The sequence below is a fragment of the Podarcis cretensis genome (assembly GCF_951804945.1).
Source record: "Podarcis cretensis genome assembly, chromosome: 9".
NCBI lineage: Eukaryota > Metazoa > Chordata > Lepidosauria > Squamata > Lacertidae > Podarcis > Podarcis cretensis.
Window position 1 is genome coordinate 11,000,013 of NC_137178.1, and position 24,961 is coordinate 11,024,973.

At 46.9% G+C, this 24,961-nt stretch overlaps 1 protein-coding gene across 4 annotated transcripts in view; it reads left to right on the forward strand.

Moving 5' to 3' along the window:
- SHROOM3 (shroom family member 3) overlaps nt 1-24,961 on the forward strand; it is a 230,726-nt gene that overhangs the window by 186,017 nt on the left and 19,748 nt on the right. For all 4 annotated transcript variants that reach the window (XM_079990672.1, XM_079990675.1, XM_079990674.1 and 1 more), the window contains 2 exons: nt 14,329-14,460; nt 18,160-21,478. In XM_079990672.1, the coding sequence (XP_079846798.1) occupies nt 14,329-14,460; nt 18,160-21,478 (3,451 nt within the window). The remainder of the gene's footprint in view (nt 1-14,328; nt 14,461-18,159; nt 21,479-24,961) is intronic.

The following is a 24,961-nucleotide window of genomic DNA, read 5'->3' on the forward strand; positions in this document are numbered from 1 at the left end:
TGATGCAGTTGCTGTAAATGTCCGTAAACTTTGTTCCCAATACAAAACACATTTGCTTTTTCTTGTAAGTGTCTTTGATACAGTGGTACCTCGGGTTACATACACTTCAGGTTACATACGCTTCAGGTTACAGACTCGGCTAACCCATAAATAGTTCTTCAGGTTAAGAACTTTGCTTCAGGATGAGAACAAAAATTGTGCTCCGGCGGCGCGGCAGCAGCAGGAGGCCCTATTAGCTAAAGTGGTGCTTCAGGTTAAGAACAGTTTCAGGTTAAGTACGGACCTCCGAAACGAATTAAGTACTTAACCCGAGGTACCACTGTAATATGATCATTGGATATGTGTGTGGATTGAGGTGGGGCAGAGAAGAAGTGGCTGTTGAGTCATAGAATCGTACAGTTGTGTACGTGTGTCTGTCTCTTTCTCTATATACAGTGGACGCTCGGGTTGCGAACGTGATCCGTGCGGGATGCATGTACGCAACCCGCAGCAGTGCGTCTGTGCACACGCGGGTTGCGATTTGGCGCTTCTACGTATGCACAAAGCGCGATTTAGCGCTTCTGCACATGCGCGACAGCCAAAAACAGGAATTAACCCATTCCGGTACTTCTGGGTTTCGGCAGTCTGTAACCCGAAAAAACACAACCTGAAGTTTCTGTAACATGAGGTATGACTGTATATACAGTATATATCTATATTCTGTTTCGGTTGGTCTGTCTTTCTCTCTCTAGATCAGAGCTTTCCAAACTCTGTCGCGACACGTTAGTGTGTCGGCTGCAGTGTGTAGGTGTGTTGCACAAATGCTCTTGTAAGGGGGTAGTTTAACCTCCAGTTTGCTAGTAAAAGGGACGCGGGTGGCGCTGTGGGTAAAACCTCAGTGCCTAGGGCTTGCCGATCACATGGTCGGCGGTTCGAATCCCTGCGGCGGGGTGAGCTCCCGTCTTTCGGTCCCAGCTCCTGCCCACCTAGCAGTTCGAAAGCACCCTTAAGTGCAAGTAGATAAATAGGTACCGCTTTATAGCGGGAAGGTAAACGGCGTTTCCGTGTGCTGCGCTGGTGCTGGCTCGCCAGAGCAGCTTCGTCACGCTGGCCACGTGACCCGGAAGTGTCTCCGGACAGCGCTGGCCCCCGGCCTCTTAAGTGAGATGGGCGCACAACCCTAGAGTCAGACACAACTGGCCCATACAGGCAGGGGTACCTTTACCTTGCTAGTAAAACTGAATGTGTCACAAAACGATTCATGTCTAAAAAGTGTGTCACCAACATGAAAAGTTTGAAAAGCTCTAGATACACCCATACACTCTACTCACCTGGGTCTGTACTGCTAGAGAAGATTATCTTCTTTTGCAGGCAAAAGCACTGAGCATATGGCACTTGCATCAGAGACGGTTAAAACATCAGCAGAAAGAAAAAGGCCAGGTTTTGCAAATGGCCATTCTTTGATGATTTTAATGCAGTATGACACAGGTCAGATTCACATATTGGGTGCTTTAAATGTGCATGGAAGCACAATGATCAGCTAAAGCAGCCAGCCTTGTGTCAAGACTTGGCAGCAAACGGAAAATTGTTGCTTTTTCTGTGTACAGGTTTGGCCTTTGAGGACACAAGGTTTCACTCAGAAAAAAGTGGCCTTTTGGTTTGGTTTTCTTTTGGCTTTATCTTTGCTTCTTTTTAGGTTGATGACAAATCCTACACATTTATAGCAGTTCTGAGCTTCTCTTAAATACTCAGAAGTACAGTCAATCCTTGTTTTGTGCAGAGGTTACATTCTGGACCCCTGCGCACGTTGACGGGATCCACATAATGCATTTTGCCCCCGTTTCAACCCACCCTACCTTTTTAGTGGCATTTTAGTGATGTTTTTGGGTCACTTCTGGGTTCGGTGCCGTGCACGCATGCACAATTGCGTGTCAATGGGACATGTATAAATCAGTTGTTGCCCCCCCCTCTCTCTCTCTCTCTGTGTGTGTGTGTGTGTGTGTGTTGAGAGACAGAAAGAAGGAGCTGTGGAATTGTCAACAGCTCAAAAATCAATAACAGCTGAATATCCTGAACAATATTAAAACAAAGTGGGAGTTTAAAACACCTGCCAGTTTTGATTTTTGCTTTTAAGTGTGCTTGTCAGAATGCAATCCAAGGGCCAGATTGGATATGACAGGAAAGTCTTATCCAATTGTGAAACGCCCAGTGCATTTTAATGGGAACCTTCCACAGGGGCAGAACAATTTGAGTATCCTAGGTGAGATGTTACCTTACCAGAAATGCTCAATAAATTGCATTCTTGTGCTCTTTCAGAGGGTTTCCACTTGAACTCATTGGGCATGCAGTTATTTTATTAAGGTTCTTAGTATATTCATTCAGGACCATTTGATGCTGCTTTTTTCCTCTTCTGTAGATGATTAGATGATAGATAGGTAGATAGATAGATGATAGATAGATGATAGATGATAGATAGATAGATAGATAGATGATAGATGATAGATAGATAGATAGATAGATAGATAGATAGATAGATAGATACAGTGGTACCTTGGGTTACAATCGCTTCAGGTTACAGACTCCACTAACTCAGAAATAGCACCTCAGGTTAAGAACTTTACCTCAGGATGAGAACAGAAATCGCGCAGCGGCGGCAGCAGGAGGCCCCATTAGCTAAAGTGGTACCTTAGGTTAAGAACAGTTTCAGGTTAAGAACGGACCTCTGGAACGAATTAAGTTCTTAACCAGAGGTACCACTGTAGAAGAAGAGTTTGGACTTGATATCCCGCCTTTCACTCCCCTTAAGGAGTCTCAAAGCAGCTAACATTCTCCTTTCCCTTCCTCCCCCACAACAAACACTCTGTGAGATGAGTGAGGCTGAGAGATGTCAGAGAAGTGTGACTGGCCCAAGGTCACCCAGCAGCTGCATGTGGAGGAGCGGGGAAGCGAACCCGCTTCACCAGATTACAAGTCTACCACTCTTAACCACTACACCACGCTGGCTCCCTGTAGGTAGGTAGGTAGGTAGGTAGGTAGGTAGGTAGGTAGATAGATAGATAGATAGATAGATAGATAGATAGATAGATCCATCCATCCATCCATCCATCCATCCATCCATCCATCCATCCATCTGCCCTACTCTGGCTTACCTAAGTAGCTTTCTGGTTTGTGTCCTTGGAAGACACCTTTCTGAAATCCACCCTGTGTTGCAATGTGGGTGGAGAGTATACATTTGCTGAGAGCGGTGCTTGCAAACAGGAAGCAGCTCCACTGGAGAAGAATGTTTGAGTAGGAGGGAATTCCATGCTTTGCCTCCCATAGCCTTGGCCATTGCCACTGACTGCAGTCATGCCTCTCATTTACTTGTGTAAACACAGAAAGATTAATGGGATGGCATAGCAATGTGTGAAATTGCGGAAAGGATAAAATAGCTGCTTTTAGTCTTCTGGGAAACTTGGGGGCTTTATGGCCTATGACCTGGCAACATCCAGCGTGGTTCTGTTTAACTTCATGTTCACTGCCTCGGTTCCTGTCTTGGTGCTGCATGATACCCCAGGGAGAATTTTGTGGGGGCTTTCAGATTAAAAGGAAAGAGGCAGGGATGCTCTAGCAATGCATGGCCAGCGCAGCTTAGTTGTTACTAATATTTATTAATTGAGATGCTACTCATTTATTTATTTATTTATTAAAAAAATTATTTTATGCACAAAACTCCAACATACCTATGTACACTAGGGACACTCAGGGAAAAAATAAGACAATGCACTCCTTTTTTAGACCTTCAAATGTGTGATACTTTCAGTATGCAAAGCAGTAAAAAGGTAAAGGGACCCCTGACCATTAGGTCCAGTCGTGACCGACTCTGGGGTTGCGGAGCTCATCTCGCTTTATTGGCCGAGGGAGCCGGCGTACAGCTTCTGGGTCATGTGGCCAGCATGACTAAGCCGCTTCTGGCGAACCAGAGCAGCACACAGAAATGCCATTTACCTTCCTGCCGGAGTGATACCTATTTATCTACTCGCACTTTGACGTGCTTTCGAACTGCTAGGTTGGCAGGAGCAGGGACTGAGCAACAGGAGTGCACTCTGTTGCGGGGATTTGAACCGCCGACCTTCTGATCGGCAAGTCCTAGGCTCTGTGGTTTAACCCACAGCGCCACCCACATCCCTTGCAAAGCAGTAGATAGCCATATTTAATTTAAGCAATAATTGGAAATTATTACACTGTATTTAATTTGGATGGTGGCACTGATGTGCATGCTTGCACTTTGTGGCAAGCTAGGCGTAATGCTGGTAGTCCCATCAATTGTTGTCAAATCCCTACCAAGCAGAGCATATGTGCAGTAGAACATGAGTTGTTTGGAGGAAAGTTCCAAGATGCTCCCCATTTCCCCCCCACACACACCCATGAGCCTCTCTAAAAGCAGAAGGAATCCCTGCCAAGAGAAAAATGACTGGAGGGAAATAGTTTTAGGGAGAAGGGCTGTAACTCATGTCACAAATTTGCATGAACTTTGCAGGTGCCAATATTTATGTATAGATGCAAAATCAGATGGACTTTCAGAGGGAAAGTCCACCCTGTAAGCAAAGTTTAAACATGGGAGAAAAACTTAAGGCCTGGGGCAAAATACCTAGGACTCAGGCCTTGGGAAGACAGGTGAACTAACACCAGTGTACTGGAAGAAGCAAAGATCACCAGTGTTGAAGAAATGATTCTTCAACATCAGCTTTGTTGGACTGGTCATGTGCGGATGCCTGATGATCGTCTTCCAAAGCAACTACTCTATTCCGAACTTAAAAATGGAAAGCGTAATGCTGGTGATCAACAAAAGAAGTTTAAAGACTGTCTCAAAGCAAATCTAAAAAAATGTAGTATAAACACCAACAATTGGGAGCGCTCCAGTTGGAGAACAACCTTTACCAAAGGTGTTATGGGCTTTGAAGACACTCAACTCAGGACGCAAAGGAGAAATGTGCTAAGAGGAAGGCACACCTGGCAAATCCACATTGTGATTTGTTCTTACCTGGAAACCAATGTCCCCACTGTGGAAGGACGTGTGGTTCCAGAATTGGCCTCCAGAGTCACTTACTGGCTCATTGTTTAAACCGTGTTTATGGAAGACAATCTTATTTGGCTACGAGTGATCGAAGAAGAAGAAGAATGAGACCCCAACAACAACAACAACAACACCCCTGTAGCAACAACAACAACAACACCCCTGTTCCTCAGAACCAAACACCAGGGTCTTTGACCAAGCCACTGGTTTTAACCACTGAATGACTTGCTTTAAAGCACTAAATGAGGGTTAGACATACCTGCTAAAGGCAAAAATCTCTTTGCATTAAATAAAGAGGTGACTGGCTTGTATCGATGACAACTTTGCTAAGATTGCATTGCTTTTTTGCAATTTAACTTTGCATATAAGCAAGAGCTGGCCTTTGAACATTGCTGTATTCTCCACTCATCTCAGTAAAAAAACAACACTCTTTCCCACCTCCTTAAATGTGAAACAGCACCTCTGGGAGTGGTGGAATAATGCTGTGCTTATCACATTTCCCTTACAACCCAGCCTTGGCACATGGTAACAGAGTTCTAGGAACCTAAATAGACAGGCTTAGGTTGGAGGAATCAAGCTGCAGTAGCTTGGCCTAATTCCCAGCATGCTATTGTCAGCAATGTGGCTTCATCTTGATTGCAACCAACAATTTTTTTTTTTTTTAGAGGATTGAGGCTTTGTGCAACTGAAATCCTAATAAGCTTCCAAGTGCTTTAGTTTTTCCTGTCCTCTCTGCAAACCTTTGGTGTGATTTTGGCAGAATTATGTAAAGGCAAACTTTATGTGGTGGCCTAAATCAACATTCCTCATAGGTGCTGCCCCCACTGTAGCTCAGTGCAGATGATTCCAGGTTCAATCTCCAGCGCCTCCAGCTAAGGCCTGTTTTTTAATTGCGTTTTTATTTCTTCTTTTATTTCTTAATTGTTGTTTTGTTGCATTGCAGTTTGCATTTTGCAGAATTCAGATTGCAGTAGAATAAAATACAGTATAAGAAATCAAAGGAGTGATACAAATACAATCGGGGGGGGGGGGAGGCAGCATCTAGTAAAGTGAGATACAACACGCAGAAAAGTCATTAGAAAATTTCACATGCTCCATGGGGCAAAAGGTTTGGGAATCACTGGAGCAGACCCATTGAAATGAGTGGACATAAGTTAGTAACGTTCATGAATTTCAGTGGATCTGCTCTGAGTACGACTAACTTTGGATGCACCTTTATAAAAGCTAAAATAATGTAAAATCCAGGATTCCTTAAGGAGGAAGGAGCATGGGCCATTTTCAAGCCATTTCTCCAAATAATGACTTTCTCTTTTCTGTTTTGTTTACATTGAGTTGAACAGCTTATTCCTATTTTATTTATATACAGTACCGTCTTTCCTCTCAAGGAGCAAAGGACATGTTTAATAATATGCTAAACTAACTAAAATAGCAGCAGAGTCACAATATCAACACAGCAGGGCATTTATGACTGCTCTGGAGAATGAACTATTGAAATCTTACTTTGAGCAAAGAGAGTGTGCTGGTACCAATAGATCATTTGAAAGGGAAATGCCTGGTGTTTATGTAGGCTGTTTTGCAGGAGCCTCTAGGGATGCAGCATTCTGTCAGTTAATTGGTTAGATGTGTCAACTAAAAGTCCTTTGATTGCCTAAGAAGGTGCCCTTTGCTAATTGAGCAGAATGCTTTCAAAGGGTGTTAATGGTTTTTTCATATAACTTATAACAGCTGCAGATAGGACTGCATTTCCTGTTTTTATGTGCAAGAGGAAAGAACACCTATTTAGGTGTCTGCTGCAACACAGTGATCTGGTTTGCCCCACACTGCAGGCAGACTGTGGCTTAGCAAGACCATGCAGATATGTAGGCTCCCAGAGAGAAGCTCACAGCCACTTACCTCCTCCCTGGCCATTTTTACTGCTGTGCTAAGTCAAAGTTTGGCTTAGGATCTTGTCTGAACTGGGACTCACAGTTAAGCCAACTACAAGCTATAACCTTGATTAACACTCTTGGTTAGCAAAGCTTAACCATGAGCTTTGCTTTGGACAACATGCTAAACCAAACCTTGGTGTGGCAGTAAAAAGGACCAGGAAGCAGCTGCAAACTCCTCTCTAATAACCTTCATATTGCATGGACTTCCTAAACCGTAGCTTGTTTTACCGTGTCATGTGAATCATCTTACTCTCCTTATCCATCACAGATCAGGACCCTGGACAGGACTGGAGGTGCTGATCCAGAGGTCACTGGCTGGCTAAATCTCAGAACCTTGGCCAGCAATCCTGCAGTTAAGAAAACTTAGCAATGCCCTGGAGCAACCACCTGGGTTTTATGGTCCCACAAAGAAAGTCAGTCTGAAGGTTCTACTCCCCTGAAGGCTGCAGGGCCGGATTGAGAAGGCGATTGGTTGCCTTAGGTTGCCTATCCCTGAGCTAATTCCTTGCAGGGTTGTGTGTGTGTGCCTACCTCGTACCTACGGGACCGCCTCTCCTGGTATGCCCCACGGAGAGCCTCAAGGCCCATAAATAACAACACCCTAGTGGTCCCGGGCCCTAAGGAAGTTAGATTGGCTTCGACCAGAGCCAGGGCCTTTTCAACTCTGGCTCCGGCCTGGTGGAACGCTCTGCCTCATGAGACCAGGGCCCTGCAGGATCTGATTTCTTTCCGCAGGGCCTGTAAGACAGAGTTGTTCCACCTGGCCTTTGGCTTGGAGCCAATTTGATTCCCTCCCTCCCTGTCTCTTTTTTTTTCTTTTTCTTTTCCTCCTGCGATGAGGCTACATTTTAATATTTTAATGTTCCATTATTTTAATGTTGTATTTTATTTTTGTTTTTAAGTTTGTAATCATTCATCTTGTTTTTATTATTGCTTGTAAGCCGCTCTGAGCCTGGCCTTGGCTGGGAAGGGCGGGGTATAAATAAAAAATTATTATTATTATTATTATTATTATTATTATTATTACCTCCAGACCTCTCAGATGGGTTAGGGAAACTGAGGTTTTGTGTCTCAAAGTGATGCAAGAACTGGAGTTTCTAGGAAGCTTTGCTATTGAGTATGCTAATCCAAGAAAAAACTAGATAAGCAACAAGGAACGGGAGGAAACCGCCTAGGGCCAACTACCAAGCTCATTTGATATTGCTTTGGCCAGAGTTTTGCTGTCAAAAGTGTTGATGAATGTCACAAGGCAACTTCATATCTGCCAACATTTGCAATCCAGAACAGAGAAACTTGGGTGCTCCATAAATTCATTTACTCAGGAGGAAGCCTGCTGATCTCAGAAGGACTTACTTCCCTATACTTGCCGCAGTTCTGAGTGAACACAGCTACAGATTAGGATGTAAGGTCACTTTCACACAAGATGCTTAAATGGGGTTGCTTTTTTACTCTCCCATTTGCTGCTTTTGCAAATGGAATGCAATTGCTGCCTTGGCTAGATAATACCCATTGGATTTAAATATGGCAAATCTGCTTTCTGCTCTGCATTTAGCACACATATTCAAAAGCAAGCGGTCAAGCAAACCAGTGTGGGAAACAGCAGTGGTCTTGGGTACATACACACCTTCCACCTTTGACCTTGAAGTCTTCACCCCAGGTCCCAAGACCTTAATCCGGGGATGTAGTATTAACAGAGGCCTCTGAGGTGTCTTCCCAGTTCATGCTGAGAAGGACAGCTGCCAGACCAGAAGTGTTGCCTTGCATACAGTTCCTTGGGTCAAGTTGTTCAGAAGCAGTACTAGCCATTTTATAAATTAAAGCTGCGGTGGGCAAAAGATAGATCAGGGTGTATACCTTAGGGTGATTTTCAGTAGATCAGCATGGGTATCTGACTCCTAAATATTTCTTTGGAGAGCAAGAGAGAAAGAGAAAGAGAAAAACTGTCCGTACACACACACACACACACACACAGAGAGAGAGAGAGAGAGAGAGAGAGAGAGTCTATATCTAACTGATGTGGCTGAAGCAAAATATCTCAGCTGGAGTGTGTTGATTAACTTGGCCCCAGAGTCTGTGTTTGCTATTGTTGATGTGGCTGTACAGGAAGGTACATTCTGTTACAGCATAGAATCTACTTAATAAACATAGGTTGTCTTCGGTTTAGCTTTCCTTCCACTTCTGTTAATTTGCGTTAACCACTTCGTGCACCAGAAAAGAATGAAATTTCACGGCATAGTTGTTTATATTGCTGCTGGTTTTCTTAACGTGAAAAGAAGAAGAAAAAGAGTCATTGTGGCAGATTAGTTGGTCCTGCTTAATCTGTCTGCATCACAGATGCCCTGCGACAGACTTGCGCTCTGATTACTTCTGTTCCGTGACTCAGTTGCTCACTTTATGCACCAGCATTTGATTCAGTTTTACCCCAGTTTTGCCATGGCACTGAAACACAATTCAGGCTCCAAAATCCATACTAGGGCAATACCATTATTAAAGGTAAAGGTAAAGGTACCCCTGCCCGTACGGGCCAGTCTTGACAGACTCTGGGGTTGTGCGCCCATCTCACTTAAGAGGCCAGGGGCCAGCGCTGTCTGGAGACACTTCCGGGTCACGTGGCCAGCGTGACATCGCTGCTCTGGCCAGAGCCAGAGCCGCACACGGAAACGCCATTTACCTTCCCGCTGGTAAGCGGTCCCTATTTATCTACTTGCACCCGGAGGTGCTTTCGAACTGCTAGGTTGGCAGGCGCTGGGACCGAACGACGGGAGCGCACCCCGCCGCAGGGATTCGAACCGCCGACCTTTCGATCGGCAAGTCCTAGGCGCTGAGGCTTTAACCCACAGCGCCACCTGCGTCCCATTTAATACCATTATTAGGCTGTTCAAAATGCCCCCAAATAGCCACAGCAAGCTTTCAAGTTCTCTAAAGCTCTACACTTGGTTGAGTACCAAGGCAAAGTGGCGCATAGTCCTGTAGAGGCAGAACAAATAAAGCTGCCATGATACTAAGGAAATGAAGTCCACACTGGTTTCGGTCATAAGATGGAGACTGTATGCACACCTTACATATATTATTATTATTATTATTATTATTATTATTATTATTATTATTATTATTATCATTATTTAAATTTCCACACCACCCTTCTCTGAGGGACAGAGGGCAGTTTACAATATAAATTTGAAGCACACGGCTTCCCCCCGCCCCCCGAATTCAGGGAAATGTAGTTTGTTAAGGGTGCTGGTAATTGGAACTGTGAGGGGTAAACTACAGTTCCCACGATTCCTTTATGGTGAAGTCATGTGCTTTAAATGTATGTGTATGCAGCCGGGATGTGGAAGGCACTAGCAGACTTAATAGATTAGTCTCTCCTAAGTGCTGGACATAGGGCCGCAGGTGGCGCTGTGGGTTAAAGCCTCAGCGCCTAGGACTTGCCGATCGAAAGGTCGGCGGTTCGAATCCCTGCGGCGGGGTGCGCTCCCGTCGTTTGGTCCCAGCGCCTGCCAACCTAGCAGTTCGAAAGCACCTCCGGGTGCAAGTAGATAAATAGGGACCGCTTACCAGCGGGAAGGTAAACGGCGTTTCCGTGTGTGGCTCTGGCTCGCCAGAGCAGCGATGTCACACTGGCCACGTGACCCGGAAGTGTCTCCGGACAGCGCTGGCCCCTGGCCTCTTAAGTGAGATGGGCGCACAACCCCAGAGTCTGTCAAGACTGGCCCGTACGGGCAGGGGTACCTTTACCTTTTTAAGTGCTGGACAGGTTTTAGGTTACATCTAGGAAGGCTGGGGTGAAGAAACACACAACAGCCAATTGCCCATTTTTGAAAATATAAAATCTGGCAATTCTATAGAGCTGATAGCTAGATCAAGGGTGAAGAAACTGCAGGCCACCAGGTGTTGTTAACCTCCCAGTCCTGTTCAGCCCCAACCAGCATGGCCAACGGACAGGGATGATGGAGTGGCAGCCTCAACAACACCTCAATGGCCTAGGACCCTCGTACCTACGGGACCGCCTCTCCTGGTATGTCCCACGGAGGACCTTACGGTCTTCAAGCAAAAACATCTTGGAGGTCTTGGGCCACAGGGAGGTTAGGCTGGCCTCAACCAGAGCCAGGGCTTTTTCGGCTGTGGCTCCAATCTGGTGGAACGCTCTGTCACAAGAGACTAGGGCCCTGCGGGACTTGACATCTTTCTGCAAGGCCTGCAAGATGGAGCTGTTCCACCAGGCCTTTGGCCAAGGCACAGTCTGACCCCCTCCTTTGGCAATCCTCACAGAACTCTAGCCCAATGGTTGCCACTAATTTGATTTGAACTGATTTTATAATGAAATGATTTTAGAATGTTGTATCATTTTACTGTTGTTAGCCGCTCTGAGCCCAGCTTCGGCTGAGGAGGGCGGGATATAAATAAAATTTTTATTTATTTATTTATATGAAGAGCTACAGGTTCCCCACCTCAGATCTAGATTATCAGTTCAGATTATGCTCTGTTCTAAACCATGGTTAGATTTCTGCAGAAGAGCCAAAGCGAGCCTCGATCTTGTGAGCTTCCCTTCCCCTTTCCTCATTTGTGGTGGCGAGGAGGACCATGAATGTTTCCAGTTCCACATTGGACTAAATCACAGTTTCCTGTTGCATACAGGTGGGGAGACTCTGGTTTGTTCGGAAACTACAACTAATCCAGAATGCGGCAGCTAGACTGGTGCCTGGGAGCGGCCGTCGAGACCATATAACACCGGTCTTGAAAGACCTACATTGGCTCCCAGTATGTTTCCGAGCACAGTTCAAAGTGTTGGTGCTGACCTTTAAAGCCCTAAACGGCCTCGGTCCAGTATACCTGAAGGAGCGTCTCCACCCCCATCATTCTGCCCGGACGCTGAGGTCCAGCGCCGAGGGCCTTCTGGCGGTTCCCTCATTGCGAGAAGCAAAGCTACAGGGAACCAGGCAGAGGGCCTTCTCGGTAGTGGCGCCCGCCCTGTGGAACGCCCTACCAGCAGATGTCAAAGCGATAAACAACTACCTGACATTCAGAAGACATCTTAAGGCAGCCCTGTTCAGGGAAGTTTTTAACGTGTGATATTTTACTGTATTTTTGGTTTTTTATGTAAGCTGCCCAGAGTGGCTGGGGAGGCCCAGCCAGATGGGCGGGGTATAAATAATAAATTATTATTATTATTATTATTATTATTATTATTATTATTATTTAATCCTTAAAACCAAACAGGATCAAACTTTGGTTTGCTAACTGATACACCCCAGACATATGGACCTGTAATTCTGAGAGCATCATTTTACTTTCCTCTTTCTCCCATTTACCCTTCACTTATGCAGTTGAAGGGCAATAGCTGAGGACTAGTTACATGCAGATCTGTCATTTTGAAGTCAATGAGAGGTTTCTGTTGACTACCAGGTAGAACTGCCTACGTTTTCCTCCTCCCCAATCCACCAAAGACCAAACAACGCCACACCTGTTCAGACAAACACAGTTCAAACCTTTGCAACAGGAGGAAGTTCTGGCCTGTTTGGAAATCGCAGCACTCATCGCATGACACTTAATCCACATTTTCCGAACAGAGGTAGGCAATCGACACAATGCAAAGCTTTGCCCCGCAGCTATTTATACTTGTCTCTTGGTTCAGGTCCACAGCTTAATTATTTACTGGATTACTTTGTTCTGGGGCTGTTTGGCTGAAGCGCTTTAAAAATATTGCAGGCTTTAAAAAATAAAATAAAACCAAGCCCTGGCAAGGCAGCTCTCAGAAGCCAGTTGCTGGCTGCTTCGAGGGGGAGGGTGTTTTATTTCTGTCAGACAATGTGCTTTCTCAAGCAAGAAATGAGAATGTCCTAGGTTTTGATTCGACCAGAACTACAAAGAAATCTGTAAATCCCTCTGGCCTCTCTGTGTGCTGCGTGGAGACATCTTGAGAGTCTCTCTGAAGATCAGGCTGTGAATTGCTGAGTTAAATCCCATTCTGTCTGCCTCCTAGCCTACGGCATTCAGTTTCCTTGTTTTCTTGGCAAAGGAGGCTACAAGGGGCCTCTGTCTGAAAGGCACCTATATATGATATTTAATTTGTGCAGCTCCTCTTAGGAACCTTCACCCCTTACTCATATGATTCTGTCAACAGAGGCGGGTGGTGAGGAGTAAGAGGCGTAAGGTTTGGCCTGTTTGTCCAATATAGAGAGCAAATGGGGGGGGGGGCAGTGAGAGATTTTACTTTCTTGGGCTCCATGATCACTGCAGATGGTGACAGCAGTCACGAAATGAAAAGACGCCTGCTTCTTGGGGGAAAAGCGATGACAAACCTAGACAGCATCTTAAAAAGCAGAGACATCACCTTGCCAACAAAGGTCCGTATAGTTAAAGCTACTGGTTTTCCCAGTAGTAATGTATGGAAGTGAGAGATGGACCATAAAGAAGGCTTGATGCTCTCGAAGAAGAATTGATGCTCTTGAATTATGGTGCTGGAGGAGACTCTTGAGAGTCCCATGGACTGTAAGAAGATCAAACCTCTCCATTCTTAAGGAAATCAGCCCTGAGTGCTCACTGGAAGGACAGATCCTGAAGCTGAGGCTCCAGTACTTTGGCCACCTCATGAGAAGAGAAGACTCCCTGGAAAAGACCCTGATGTTGGGAAAGATGGAGGGCACAAGGAGAAGGGGACGACAGAGGACGAGATGGTTGGACGGGGTTCTTGAAGCTACCAGCATGAGCTTGACCAAACTGCGGGAGGCAGTGGAAGACAGAAGTGCCTGGCGTGCTCTGGTCCAGGGGGTCACGAAGAGTCGGACACGACTAAATGACTAAACAACAATAACAATGTGCTATCAACTCTGATTTGCTTCCCTGGACGAAGAGAAGGGTGTGAGAGCATGTGCAGAAACTAGCCTACTGCACAAAGGCAAAATTTGCACTTGTTCCTCTGCCCACCACTTGCACGGGCCCCCAGAAGGTTGTGCAGGATTGAATGTGGCACTCAGATTGAAACAGATTCTGTACCCTTGGTTGAAGCAAGGCTCTCTAGTAGATTCCAAGCCACATTCCTCTTAAGGTTGCCACCAAAGCCTCAGGATTAATCTAATGACATTTTTGACATTTAGGGTATCCTCTTGCACCAGGCCCAATGAAATGGTTAGTGTGTTTTTCAACAGGATGGTCTCAGTGGAACACACTGGCGCATAGCACCAGAGCAGAATGTAATAAACATTAGAGAGCAGAGACCATGACGTGTTTGTATTCTTGACAGGGTCATGCTGCTGGCAAAGAATAAATGCTAAATAATAATCATATTGCTCCTGCTCCACCTGTCAGGGTATCTGAGCAAGTTCCTGTCTCTAATTATTTTACCCCTTTTTGTTCTTTTCCCAGACGAAGCGACCCTGTGGGCCGACCGCACTCCTGGCATTCTGCCAAGTTCATAGAGAACCAGCCCGATCTCAGCATGATGCAAATATCTCCTGGCATGATTGGCACTCCTTGGCATCAAGCCTACCATTCCAGGTAAGCCTCACAGCAGTTTGGCCAAAACAACAACAACCCTGTATCCGAGGATTGGTGCGTTGTGTGCTTCCCATTCCAGGAAGAGAACAATTTATGCTCCACCCTGAAAGCATAATCCTCAGCAGTAATCTGCATTCACCTCACAGTCTTTTAAAAGCTGCTGAGCTTTCTTCCAGGTGCTGCGTTACCTTTATGGATCTGAAACAAAGGTGTATCAGGTTGAAGAAGCGGGTACCCTCAGCCATTTTTGCAAAAGCTATGCAACCACGGTGGTGGAGTGGAGGATTTATCAAGCAGTGAACTTTGCCCAGATTTCCCTGCTGATTGTAGAATTCTACAGGCTCTGCAGTAAAAAAAAGAAAAGAGCAGATAAATCAAAATTCTGAATTCTATAGCCTTTACACATTATTCAGATTTCATGCATTTGCTTATTTTGCATCATCTGTTCTGCTCGCTTTATCCCAGGGGTCAGCAAACTTTTTCAGCAGGGGGCCGCTCCACTGTCCCTCAGACCTTGTGGGGGGCTGGACTATATTTTGAAGGGGGGGGGGAATGAACGAATTCCTGCGCCCCACAAATAACCCAGAGAAGCCTTTTAAATAAAAGCACACATTCTACTCATGTAAAAACACCAGGCAGGCCCCACAAATAACCCAGAGATGCATTTTAAATGAAAGGACACATTCTACTCATGTAAAAACACACTGATTCCTGGACCATCTGCAGGCCAGATTTAGAAGGCAATTGTGCTGGATCCGGCCCCCGGGCCTTAGTTTTCCTACCCATGCTCTATCCCTTGCAAGTTTGTTCCGTTTGCAGAATACATACAGGTTTCAGAATTCAGCTTTTCTTGGAACACAAATATCTTTTTTAAAGGAGCTGATCATATAGAGCTTCGGCCTGTTCCCTACAATGTGTTTCCACTTTTCTGTATCTGTTCTGAAAGATGGAACATAACACAACCGGAAAGTTCTTAGTGATGTTTCTTTTTCGATGTATAGACAAATCCCTAGTCTTTCAATCTCCTTGAACATCTTTGTAGCAGATTCCAAATCTCAGCATCAGCACAGTGGCTTTTCCTCCTCCCCAACTTAGCCGCTGGAATTTCAAGACCTCTGTGAAACCTAAATACTGGCACCAATAGTAATTTATTGAGATCAAAGGAAGCATGGGATGGGAAAGCAGGAAGAAACCCTAGGATTACAAAAAGAAACGAAAAAAGAAACCATTCCAACAGAGATGTGTGTTCTCTTTCTCTCCTTGACACCCAACACAAATCATCTGGCAACGGCATTCATTCCTTCCCAGGGAGCTGCCTTTTTTTTAAATTATTCTTTGCTATGGCCTAGCTCATAGACTTCCAAGCCCCAGATTTCTGCCGTCTCTGTTGTCGCATCTCTGCTGGCATAGAAGCCATTGCTCCAGGTGTTTCAACACTGAAGAACGCCAGTGGCATCTAGTGGTCGGATTGCCAGCCTTCTTCTGTCGCTGTCTGTTGGTAATAGGTGAGGGCCAGAGTGGTCAAATCGGGAGATCATTTGTTTAAAAAGGAAAGGAAATGGCACAAGCGGCTGAGGAAATGAAACCAGAAAAATGGCCAGTTCTGTTGAAACCATTCCTCCTCCTCCTTATTCTCTGTGATCTGGTTCTTTCTTATTCTCTGTACAGTGGTACCTCGGGTTACATACGCTTCAGGTTACATATGCTTCAAGTTACAGACTCCGCTAACTCAGAAATAGTACCTTGGGTTAAGAACTTTGCTTAAGGATGAGAATAGAAATGCTCTGGGGGCAGCAGGAGGCCCCATTAGCTAAAGTGGTGTCTCAGGTTAGGAACAGTTTCAGGTTAAGAACGGGCCTCCAGAATGAATAAGTTCTTAACCCGAGGTACCACTGTACTTCTTCTTCACTTGGCAAACAGCTCAGTCCCAAGATAGTTGCTTTGCAGCATTCTTCCTTTTGCCTTTATGTTTTTGCTTCCATGTGGTGGGGATATTATCCTTAGGCTAGGAGGTACCATGAGAAAAGATAATGCCGAGCAGGAGAACAACACAAACCAGGCAACAGTTGGGCCTTGGGACACTAAAGTGTCATCTACACTTTGCACTGTTCTTTCTTAGCACATACTTTAAAACTCTCACGTCCAAGCACTTTTGTTTTTTCCCCCCAGGCGCATTTCCCACACAAACCCGCTCTTTACTGCTGAATTGGAGCAAACAGCAATTCATGAACGAGACCTTGGTTCCCCAAGGCCCTGCCATTGTCACAGCAAGAGACACGACAGATGGGCTTATAAGGAAATTGAGGGGTTTTCAGTGGCCAGAGCAACTTGGTTTGAGGAGGCCAAGTTTATGCTGTCATGGGGCTGAGGGGAAATTGACTGTGCCAGAGCCAGGCTGGGGCTGTGGGTTGCCATTTTTGAATGAATTTCAAATGCCCAGCTCTATTAACCAAGCCCACTGCTGATTGAGTGTGGGCATCATTCAGAAGAGAACCTTTTTTTTTATTTTCCCCTCCTCTCCCACAGTTTACCCATGTCCTCCCTGCCACCCCACTTCTTAACCGAAAGGATGAGGTGGCAATCATAGGCCTCAGGCTTGAGGTCTCAGCTCCATTCAGGCATTCTGGGAAATGTAGTTCCTAAGCTTCCTGATGTCAGTGTGAAGGAGTCACCTTCCTTTGAGTTAAATAATGTATTATCCCATTTTGCTGATGTTGAGGAATAATGACTCAGCATGGACCTGGGGTCCCTTGAGCCACTGGGTAGCTGAGTAATAATGACAGTGAACCAGGCTGGTTTTAAGGCCTACAAGTCTTCATCAGCTTGTATGAGGGAAAATAATGTCAAGGAATCAACCTAACCAGCTTCCTCCCGTCCAAATAGCAGCAGCAACAACAACAGGAGGGTTTATGCCTGCAACTGAGCCTCCTTGACAAATAGCTGTGTCATATCCTTTCTGGAGCAGCCTTTGACTTTTCGTCAGCTTGGTCCGTGATGAAAAGCTCTTGCCATGGACTTATTGAAGCTGTTGTGGTTCCGCTGCTCTCTGTCCCATCTCCACCCCATCCCTCATTGCCTCCTTCCCTGTCATGTCTGTTTAGTTTTCTCACAGCAAACAAAATGTCTCCAGTTCAGTTGGAGATTCCAGGAACACTGCCAGAGTATAGCCTTCGCCTCCATAAAAAGAAAAGAAGCGAAAGAGAGAGAGAGAGAGAGAGAGAGAGAGAGAGAGAGAGAGAGAGAGAGATGGAGGAGGGGGCAAATTCCTCTCCGTCCTCAAGCTTCTCTTACTCTCTTGTTCTTCCTTTCACCCTCTTTCTCTTTCTCTCTCTCTCTCTTACTTGTGGATGTCTGGGTATTCTGGTGACGTTTAGGGTGCTTTTGATGGATTGCGAGGGTGGAGTAGACATGCTTGGACTTCCCTGCAAAGCCTCCCCTGCTTGCGACCTGCCTCCCATCTATTTTCCCCCCTCCCTTTCTAGTGATAAATAAGAGACATGTGTTGCAATGTCAAGCGGTCCTTCCGAGCAAACCAGGATGACTGCAGACTAAGAACAGAACAAGGCCCAAATATGGGTTTTCGTCTCTTCCTCTAAAAACTAAACATATCCCTCAGAGTCCCTTTATAAGCCAGTACGACTCTCTCTTGCTCTCATGTTAACAAGTTTTCGCTTCTCTCTCTCTCGCTCCTTCATCCAGTTCTTCCACAAGCGATCTCTCCGGCTATGAGCATGCCTATTTAAGAAGAAGTCCTGACCGGTACAGCTCTAGGGAAAGCATGGAGAGTTTGGACCATACCCCTGCGGGGTATACCCATCACCCCTGCCACCTTTCACCAGCCAAATCCACCAATAGTATTGACCAGCTTGCCCATCTCCACAGCAAGAGGGATTCCGCCTACAGCTCTTTCTCAACCAGCTCCAGCATTCCCGAATACCTGTCGCCCACGTTCTGCAAGGAGAGGTCCTATTCCATGGAGAACGTCCATTCCCGGGGCAGACCTCAAGAAGGGGGAATGAGGCAGGCTGATATCAGGTACATTAAAACTGTCTACAACGCCCAGCGAGGCGTTTCGGAGGAATACGAGGTGAAGTCCTCTGCTCTTTCGCCAAGCTGTGAGTCCCAGGCTAAAGGATACGGCTACAGCAGGTTGCATGGCTACAACAAGGGCCTCCCGACTCGGAGCTCCTCTGACAGCGATAGCCACTATATGAAGGGCCCCCCCATGCCACCGACCCGTAGTGACAGTTATGCAGCAACCAGGCACCACGAGAGGCCCAGCTCCTGGTCCAGCCTTGAACACAGGAAGTCCTGTAGGACTCACCCCAAAAGCGCTTGGCCTCACCTAGGCCAGGGCACCCCTCCTCCAGGGCACCTCCAGAAACCTGCATTCCTAGAAGGACAGCTCCACACTGTGATGGAGAAGAGCCCAGAGAGCAGTCCCACCATGAAGCCCAAACAGGTTTACTCGCAGGCAGCTCAGCCAGGGCAGCCTTTGCTTCCTACTGGTGTTTACCCTGTCCCTTCTCCTGAGCCCCACTTTGCACAGGTTCCTCACCCTTCCGCAAGCAACAGCGGGATGCTTTACCCAGCGCTTGCCAAAGAGAGTGGGTACGCACACGGCCCTGTGTCTTCTCCATCCTCGTACGAAAACGTTGCAGCCTGCAGGCAGCATGCTGGCTTGGACGAGAATGGAAACCAAAGCCCGCCGAACAAGGCTGCCATCTTCTACCAGCCTGAGTACGCGCCAGGGAAGAAGCAGGAGGTGGAAGACGCGGCTGCAAAGTTCGTCTTGTACAGGATGCATCCCGAAGCCTACCCCGCGTCTCCCAGGCAGGATGAGTCGGCCCCGCCGTATATGACCACAGCTTCAATCCAGGAAAGTGCAAGAAACGCACAGCACTCGAACCACAGCTCTCAGGCACGCCTGCCTCACCCGAGGGATGCGATTGACAGCAAAGCCATCTGCCACTCAAAGGGGTATGGGGCAGGGGAGCAGAAGGAAGATAAGAACGCAAACCTGCAGAGAGATCCCACAGCTCAAAACCAGTGGAACCCCAGTAAGGCCAAGCAGCACGCTTTTTCCTCCTTGCAAAACATCCCGGAGAGCAGCAAGCTGCAGAACAGCTCAGATCTGAAGGAGGTGCCACAGTGCAAGGGCTACTCCGGTGCCAAGTGGCATTTTGTGAATTACAGCAGCCAAGCGGAGAAGGGGCAGATCCCTGGGCACTGGCAGGATGGCGAGTGGCACAGCTTAGAAGGGTACCAGGACACCATTCCCAGCGCAGAGCATTTCCATGGGGTGGAGCCAAAGTACAAGGAGCCCTCTTCTCCGATGGCCCCTAAGATGTCAGACTTAAATATTCACCAGCTGGGTTCTAGCAACCTCCAGAACTCTCAGTATGGGCAACTGGACTCTCGGAAGGCCCGGTGCTCTGTCCTGGAGAAGGTCAGCAAGATAGAGCAACGTGAACAAGGCGGCCAGTGGCTGCAGAGTGTCAGCCCTAACAGCTTCAGCCAGAATTTCAGCTCAGGCAAGCCCAACCTCAACCATGTTGAGGACATCCGAAAGAGGCGGAACTCTCAAGAGCATCTTCACTTGCTTGGAGATCATAGCCGCCTGGCCAGCGCAAGGAGCTCAGACCCGGCCACCTATATCCAGCGCGCAAGCAAGAGTGGGGCTGGCAGACCAGAGAGGGCTAATTGGCACGGTGCAGAGCAGCAGATGGAGGCAGCAAGTGCTGCCGTGGCGATGCCAGGATGGCACAACATCTATCATCAGGCCGGGACCTCTGAAAGCGAGCTACTGAAACCGGCTGGGCAGCTGCCCCAAAGCAGAAGTGCTTTCCAGTTGTCGGAGGAGCGCGAGAGAGAGCTGTTGTGGAAGGGCAGCACCCAGGACTCGAACGGCTCGCAGCTGGACCTCCCCTTTAGCAGGGCTTACAGGAACAGCATCAAAGATGCCCAGTCTAAGGTTTTGAGGGCCACCTCCTTCAGCCGCAAGGACCTCAACATCAGCCCTCAGTGCGGGAAGGAGCCCAGAAGGAGTGTGCAAAGGCCGGCATCAGCGCATGTTGGGATGAGGAGCATGGCAGCGTCTCCCCATACCCCAAAGGAGAGGCATAGCATCACACCGACAGAGACCAAGCTGGATTATCCCAACAAAGAGAGCCTTCCTGCGCCTCTGCACGTGGCACGCATTGGGGGCAGGAGGCGCCTGAACCCCGACCAGAAAAAGAAGTCTTACTCTGAGCCGGAGAAGATGAACGAAGTAGGTGTGTCTGACAGTGAGCTGTCGCCCTTCTCCCACCAGAAGAAAGCCCTCCAGTTTGTTTTCCCAGAGAGTACGGTGGCTGACCGCCGCAAGATATTTGAGAGGGAGAACAAGGCGTGCTCCACCATCAATCTTTCCAAGCCGGAGCTGAAGCAGCTGCAGCAGAACGCGCTGGCAGATTACATTGAACGCAAAACTGGGAAGCGGCCTTCGTCTGCATCCCAAGACTCCAGCTTCCTGCAGGAGGGCTCTCAGTCCTCTTGCACGCAAACAGGTGCCCAAGAGGGGCAGTCTCTTTCATCCTCATCCAGCATGAATTCTCTCCAGGACCAGAGTCTTTGCCATCGCCGGGAGTCCCTGGAGCCGGTCTCTAGAGCGGGGCGGGGCTTTGCCACTCTTCCTCCTGGGCTCACGGGCTGCTTCGATCCCAGCGGACCTGAGGGCAGGAAGGTGACCAGCCCAAATCACGGCAGCAGGAGCAGCTCCTTCCCCAGTTGGCTGAAAGCAGACCGGCGTCAGGATTGCAGAGCTGACCCAGAGCTCACCAAAAGCACCCAGACAGATCTTGACGTGTGCACCAAGCCATGCCATGCTAATGACCAAGTTCTGGAGAAAAGGTCGGCACCCACCAAGAAGCCCGGGAAGTCGGCCTCTGCAGAGGACTTGCTGGAGAGATCAGAAAACCAGGCAGTCGCCATCCACATCCGATCCAGGTCGTCTCCCTCAGCGGATAAAATGTGCCAGGTATGTAAAAGATGTGGGACTTCCTTGGTCCATCTATTGTTCATTCCCCCTGGTTATGCTGGAGCGCAGACACTGTTAGTTCTGCTCAAAGTACTGTGGTCCCATTGGAATTAATGGGTGTGACTACCATAGAGGCATTAATTCCAGTGGGTCTACTATTAGCATAGCTTAGTGGGTTCAGTCCATTATTGCAAAGGTTCTAGTGAGCAGTGGAATTTGGTGGGTATAAAAGCCACAATAACCCCTACCTTCTTATGAGAATCTTCACACTTACATGGAGGTTTCCCTCCCCACCTCTCCATAGAATTGTAGAGTTGGAGGGGACCCCAAGGGCCATCTAGTCCAACCCTTCCTGCAGTACAGGAATGAGAGGCAATTGTGAAGAAGCATTCTTATTCCACAGCTCTATTCATTTACATGGGACCAGAGAAGGAAAGGTGGGTTGTGCAATGTTTGGCTGGTGGTATATCCTATCTTTGCTGAAACACGGTGGTTTTTTTTTTATTATTCACATGCATCCTGCTTTTCCTTTTGAGGGAAACTGTATCTCGCAATGTCCTTCTATTTACATAAGGGCAACTTTGGATGTGTCCCATTCATTTTCTCCTCACAGGGCTACCTGGGAATCTGACCCTGGGTCTCCCCATTTCAAAGCCAGTGCTATAATACCCCCCCTACACCGCAAACTGATTGTCATATTGTTTTATTGGTGACAATGGAATTTAAATTGGCTTTGGGCAAACGTTTTTAGTTTTAAAAGCTCTGCCTCCAGCTGCTAAAAGCACTCTTGGGAAACCTACCTGCCTGCCTGCTGAGGATTTTTAGAGAGACAAAAACCTGGGTTTCTGGAGGGAATAAACCACACAAAAACCATTTCTCCTCTTATTACCACCACCAGGTATTTTATAAGGCAATCTGGAAAACCATTTGCTCTGAGATTTCTCTTTGTAAAGCCCAAGAGCCCTGCCAGATTGCAAAATGCTTAGTCTGAGGCCTTTTGTTGTTTTCTTTTTCATGCTGGCTTCTCTGTGCTCTTCTGCTGGCTGTATCAGGTTGTCTTGTCAGGCCACCACCAGACCTACCAAGCTTATGTTTTCAAAACAGGACAGAATAAACAGCAAAGCAAAATAGTGAAGGAGGCAAAATGCTTAGGCAGCTGTGGACCACCAACTTTCTCATGTGTCCCTGGTTTGTAAGCAAATGTTCTAGCTGTGCCACGTTATCTAGCTAACATCCTTGGTGTCCAACGTGCATTTTGGCTCTTTTAAATTCGCTCTGTGGAACTGTGTTGACGGTGAGAGCCACTGCAGTCTTTACAAGCACATCCGGCATGAAGCTGAACTAGTTGGCATTTTAAGGAGCCAGTGTAGTGTAGTGGTTAGAGTGTCGGACTAGGACCTGGGAGGGTTCAAGTCCCCACTTGGCTGTGAAGCTCACTGGATGGCCTTGGGCCAGTCCCTGCCTCTCAGCCTAAGCTATCTCACAGGGTTGTTGTGAGGATTAAATGAGGAGTGGGAGAACCATGTATGCCACTTTGAGCTCCTTGGGAGAAAAATGTGGAATATAAATGGAATCAAATGGAGGTTTTTAAGCAGAGGTTGGATGGCCATCTGTCATGTATGAGATTCCTGCATTGCTTGGGTTCCCCTCTACAATTCTATGATTCTATAATTTGCAAGTATAATTTAGCTGCCCTGGGCCCAGTTTTTGAAGGGCGGGGTATAAATAAATTATTATTATTAATTATATGGGGTTTAACCATATAGATATTGGAATAGAGCGACACCACTTTACATGTTAATATCTCATTTTATTCATTTATGGTATCTCTGACCCATCTTTCATCCAGCCGATCCCAAGGTCAGAATCCAACGATAAAACAATAAAAGCAGAAAACATCCTCACATCAACGAGCAACAGCATTATAGTTCTCATCCCAAAGACCTGGATGAAGAGGTAGCCAACTGATAAAAAGTCAACAGTGTCAGCTGTAGACACACCAATGCAGTAGATCAGGGATGTCCAACAGGTTGATCGGGATTGACTGGTCGATCCCATGGAGGTTTTGGTCGATCTTGGTCGATCTCAGGCTCCTTTTCCTTCTGGCCCCACCCCTCACCCTGTTCTCCATTTGCGCATGATCGCTAGAACAGGAGACGGAATTGTGAGGCTGTTTCTTTTCTTTTCTTAGCAATCTTTTGGTGAGCGACTTTTCTCCCACCTTTCTCCTTCCTTCTCCCTAAAAAAAGCTCAACCACTTTGCCCTGAACCCCCCCCCCAAAAAAAGGGGTAGATCACCTGCCAGTTTTTTATTTTGTGAGTAGATCGCAGTCTCTTGGGAGTTGGACGTCCAAGGGGGAAGTCATTCTGGAGATAGGGTGTCATTTCAGAGAAGGCCCTTTCATGTACCAGCATCTCTACCACATGCTTCACCTACTGGTGGGGCCACATGTAGGGTAGCTTCTGCAGACTTTCACCCACTGGCAGGATGATATGGGGTCAGTGTTTGCAAGTCATTTAGGGCTTAACTGTCAGCACCTTGAATTGAGCTTGGGAAATGAAAAGGCAGTCATTGCAGAGGCAAAGTGCATCCCAAGCCAGAACAGGTTCCAAAGACCTGTGAGTCCATCCTAGCCCCTCAGTCTTGCTGATTCAGTTTCAGGGTGGTTTTTTTGGAGGGAAGCCAATGTTTGGTGTATATGTGACCAAAGAGGGAGGAACTAAGTTGAATTGGAGGGTTTGAAAGCCTCTGTGGCCACACAAGTTCTCCAAGGCCTGGTCAATTTAATTGCAGCCAGCCTGTGGTTTGAATATGATTGTTTTCCTGCAAACCCCAACATGTTTTTAATAAGGGGCGAGAGAAGGGGGTGAGGACAGAGAAAGAGTAGCAGTTAAAGCAAAACAGGATCTTCTCTTTTTTCCCCTTGTTCCCTGTTTCCTTTTTTAAAAAATCAGGTTTGCCAAAGCCTTTTTATCTGTTGCAGCAGCAGACGTGCCTCAGCTTTTGGCTTGCTATATATTTTTAAAAGGGATATATACTGTTCCCTGCAGACGGACTATAAATTACACTGCAGTGTCACTGAAGGAATTTGTTTAAAGATCTGAGGAAATTGATAGCTATGCGGAATTGCTGGCCCATCTGTCTTCAACCACACATTCTCCATCTTCTTCTGCGTCTCCTCTTTTAGCTTGTCTCAGCCTGCGTGCCGGGTAAATCTCCGGCTTCTAAATTTGGTCAAGCACTTATAACTCCCCACCCTGTCCTGGCTACCGCCTTTGCATCTAACAACAAAGCAAGGCAAACTTTTGGGGGGGGGTTTGGGGGGGCAATCATTGGAGTGGAGAATTATAGATTGAGTTGTGAGCTCCTTGATCTCAAAACATGCATCTCTTCACATCTGGCAACTATATTTGTGTGCAAATTCCCAGGCTCTTTGTCTTGTTCTAGAATTGGGCTTTTCCTGCTTTAAAAACTATTCACTA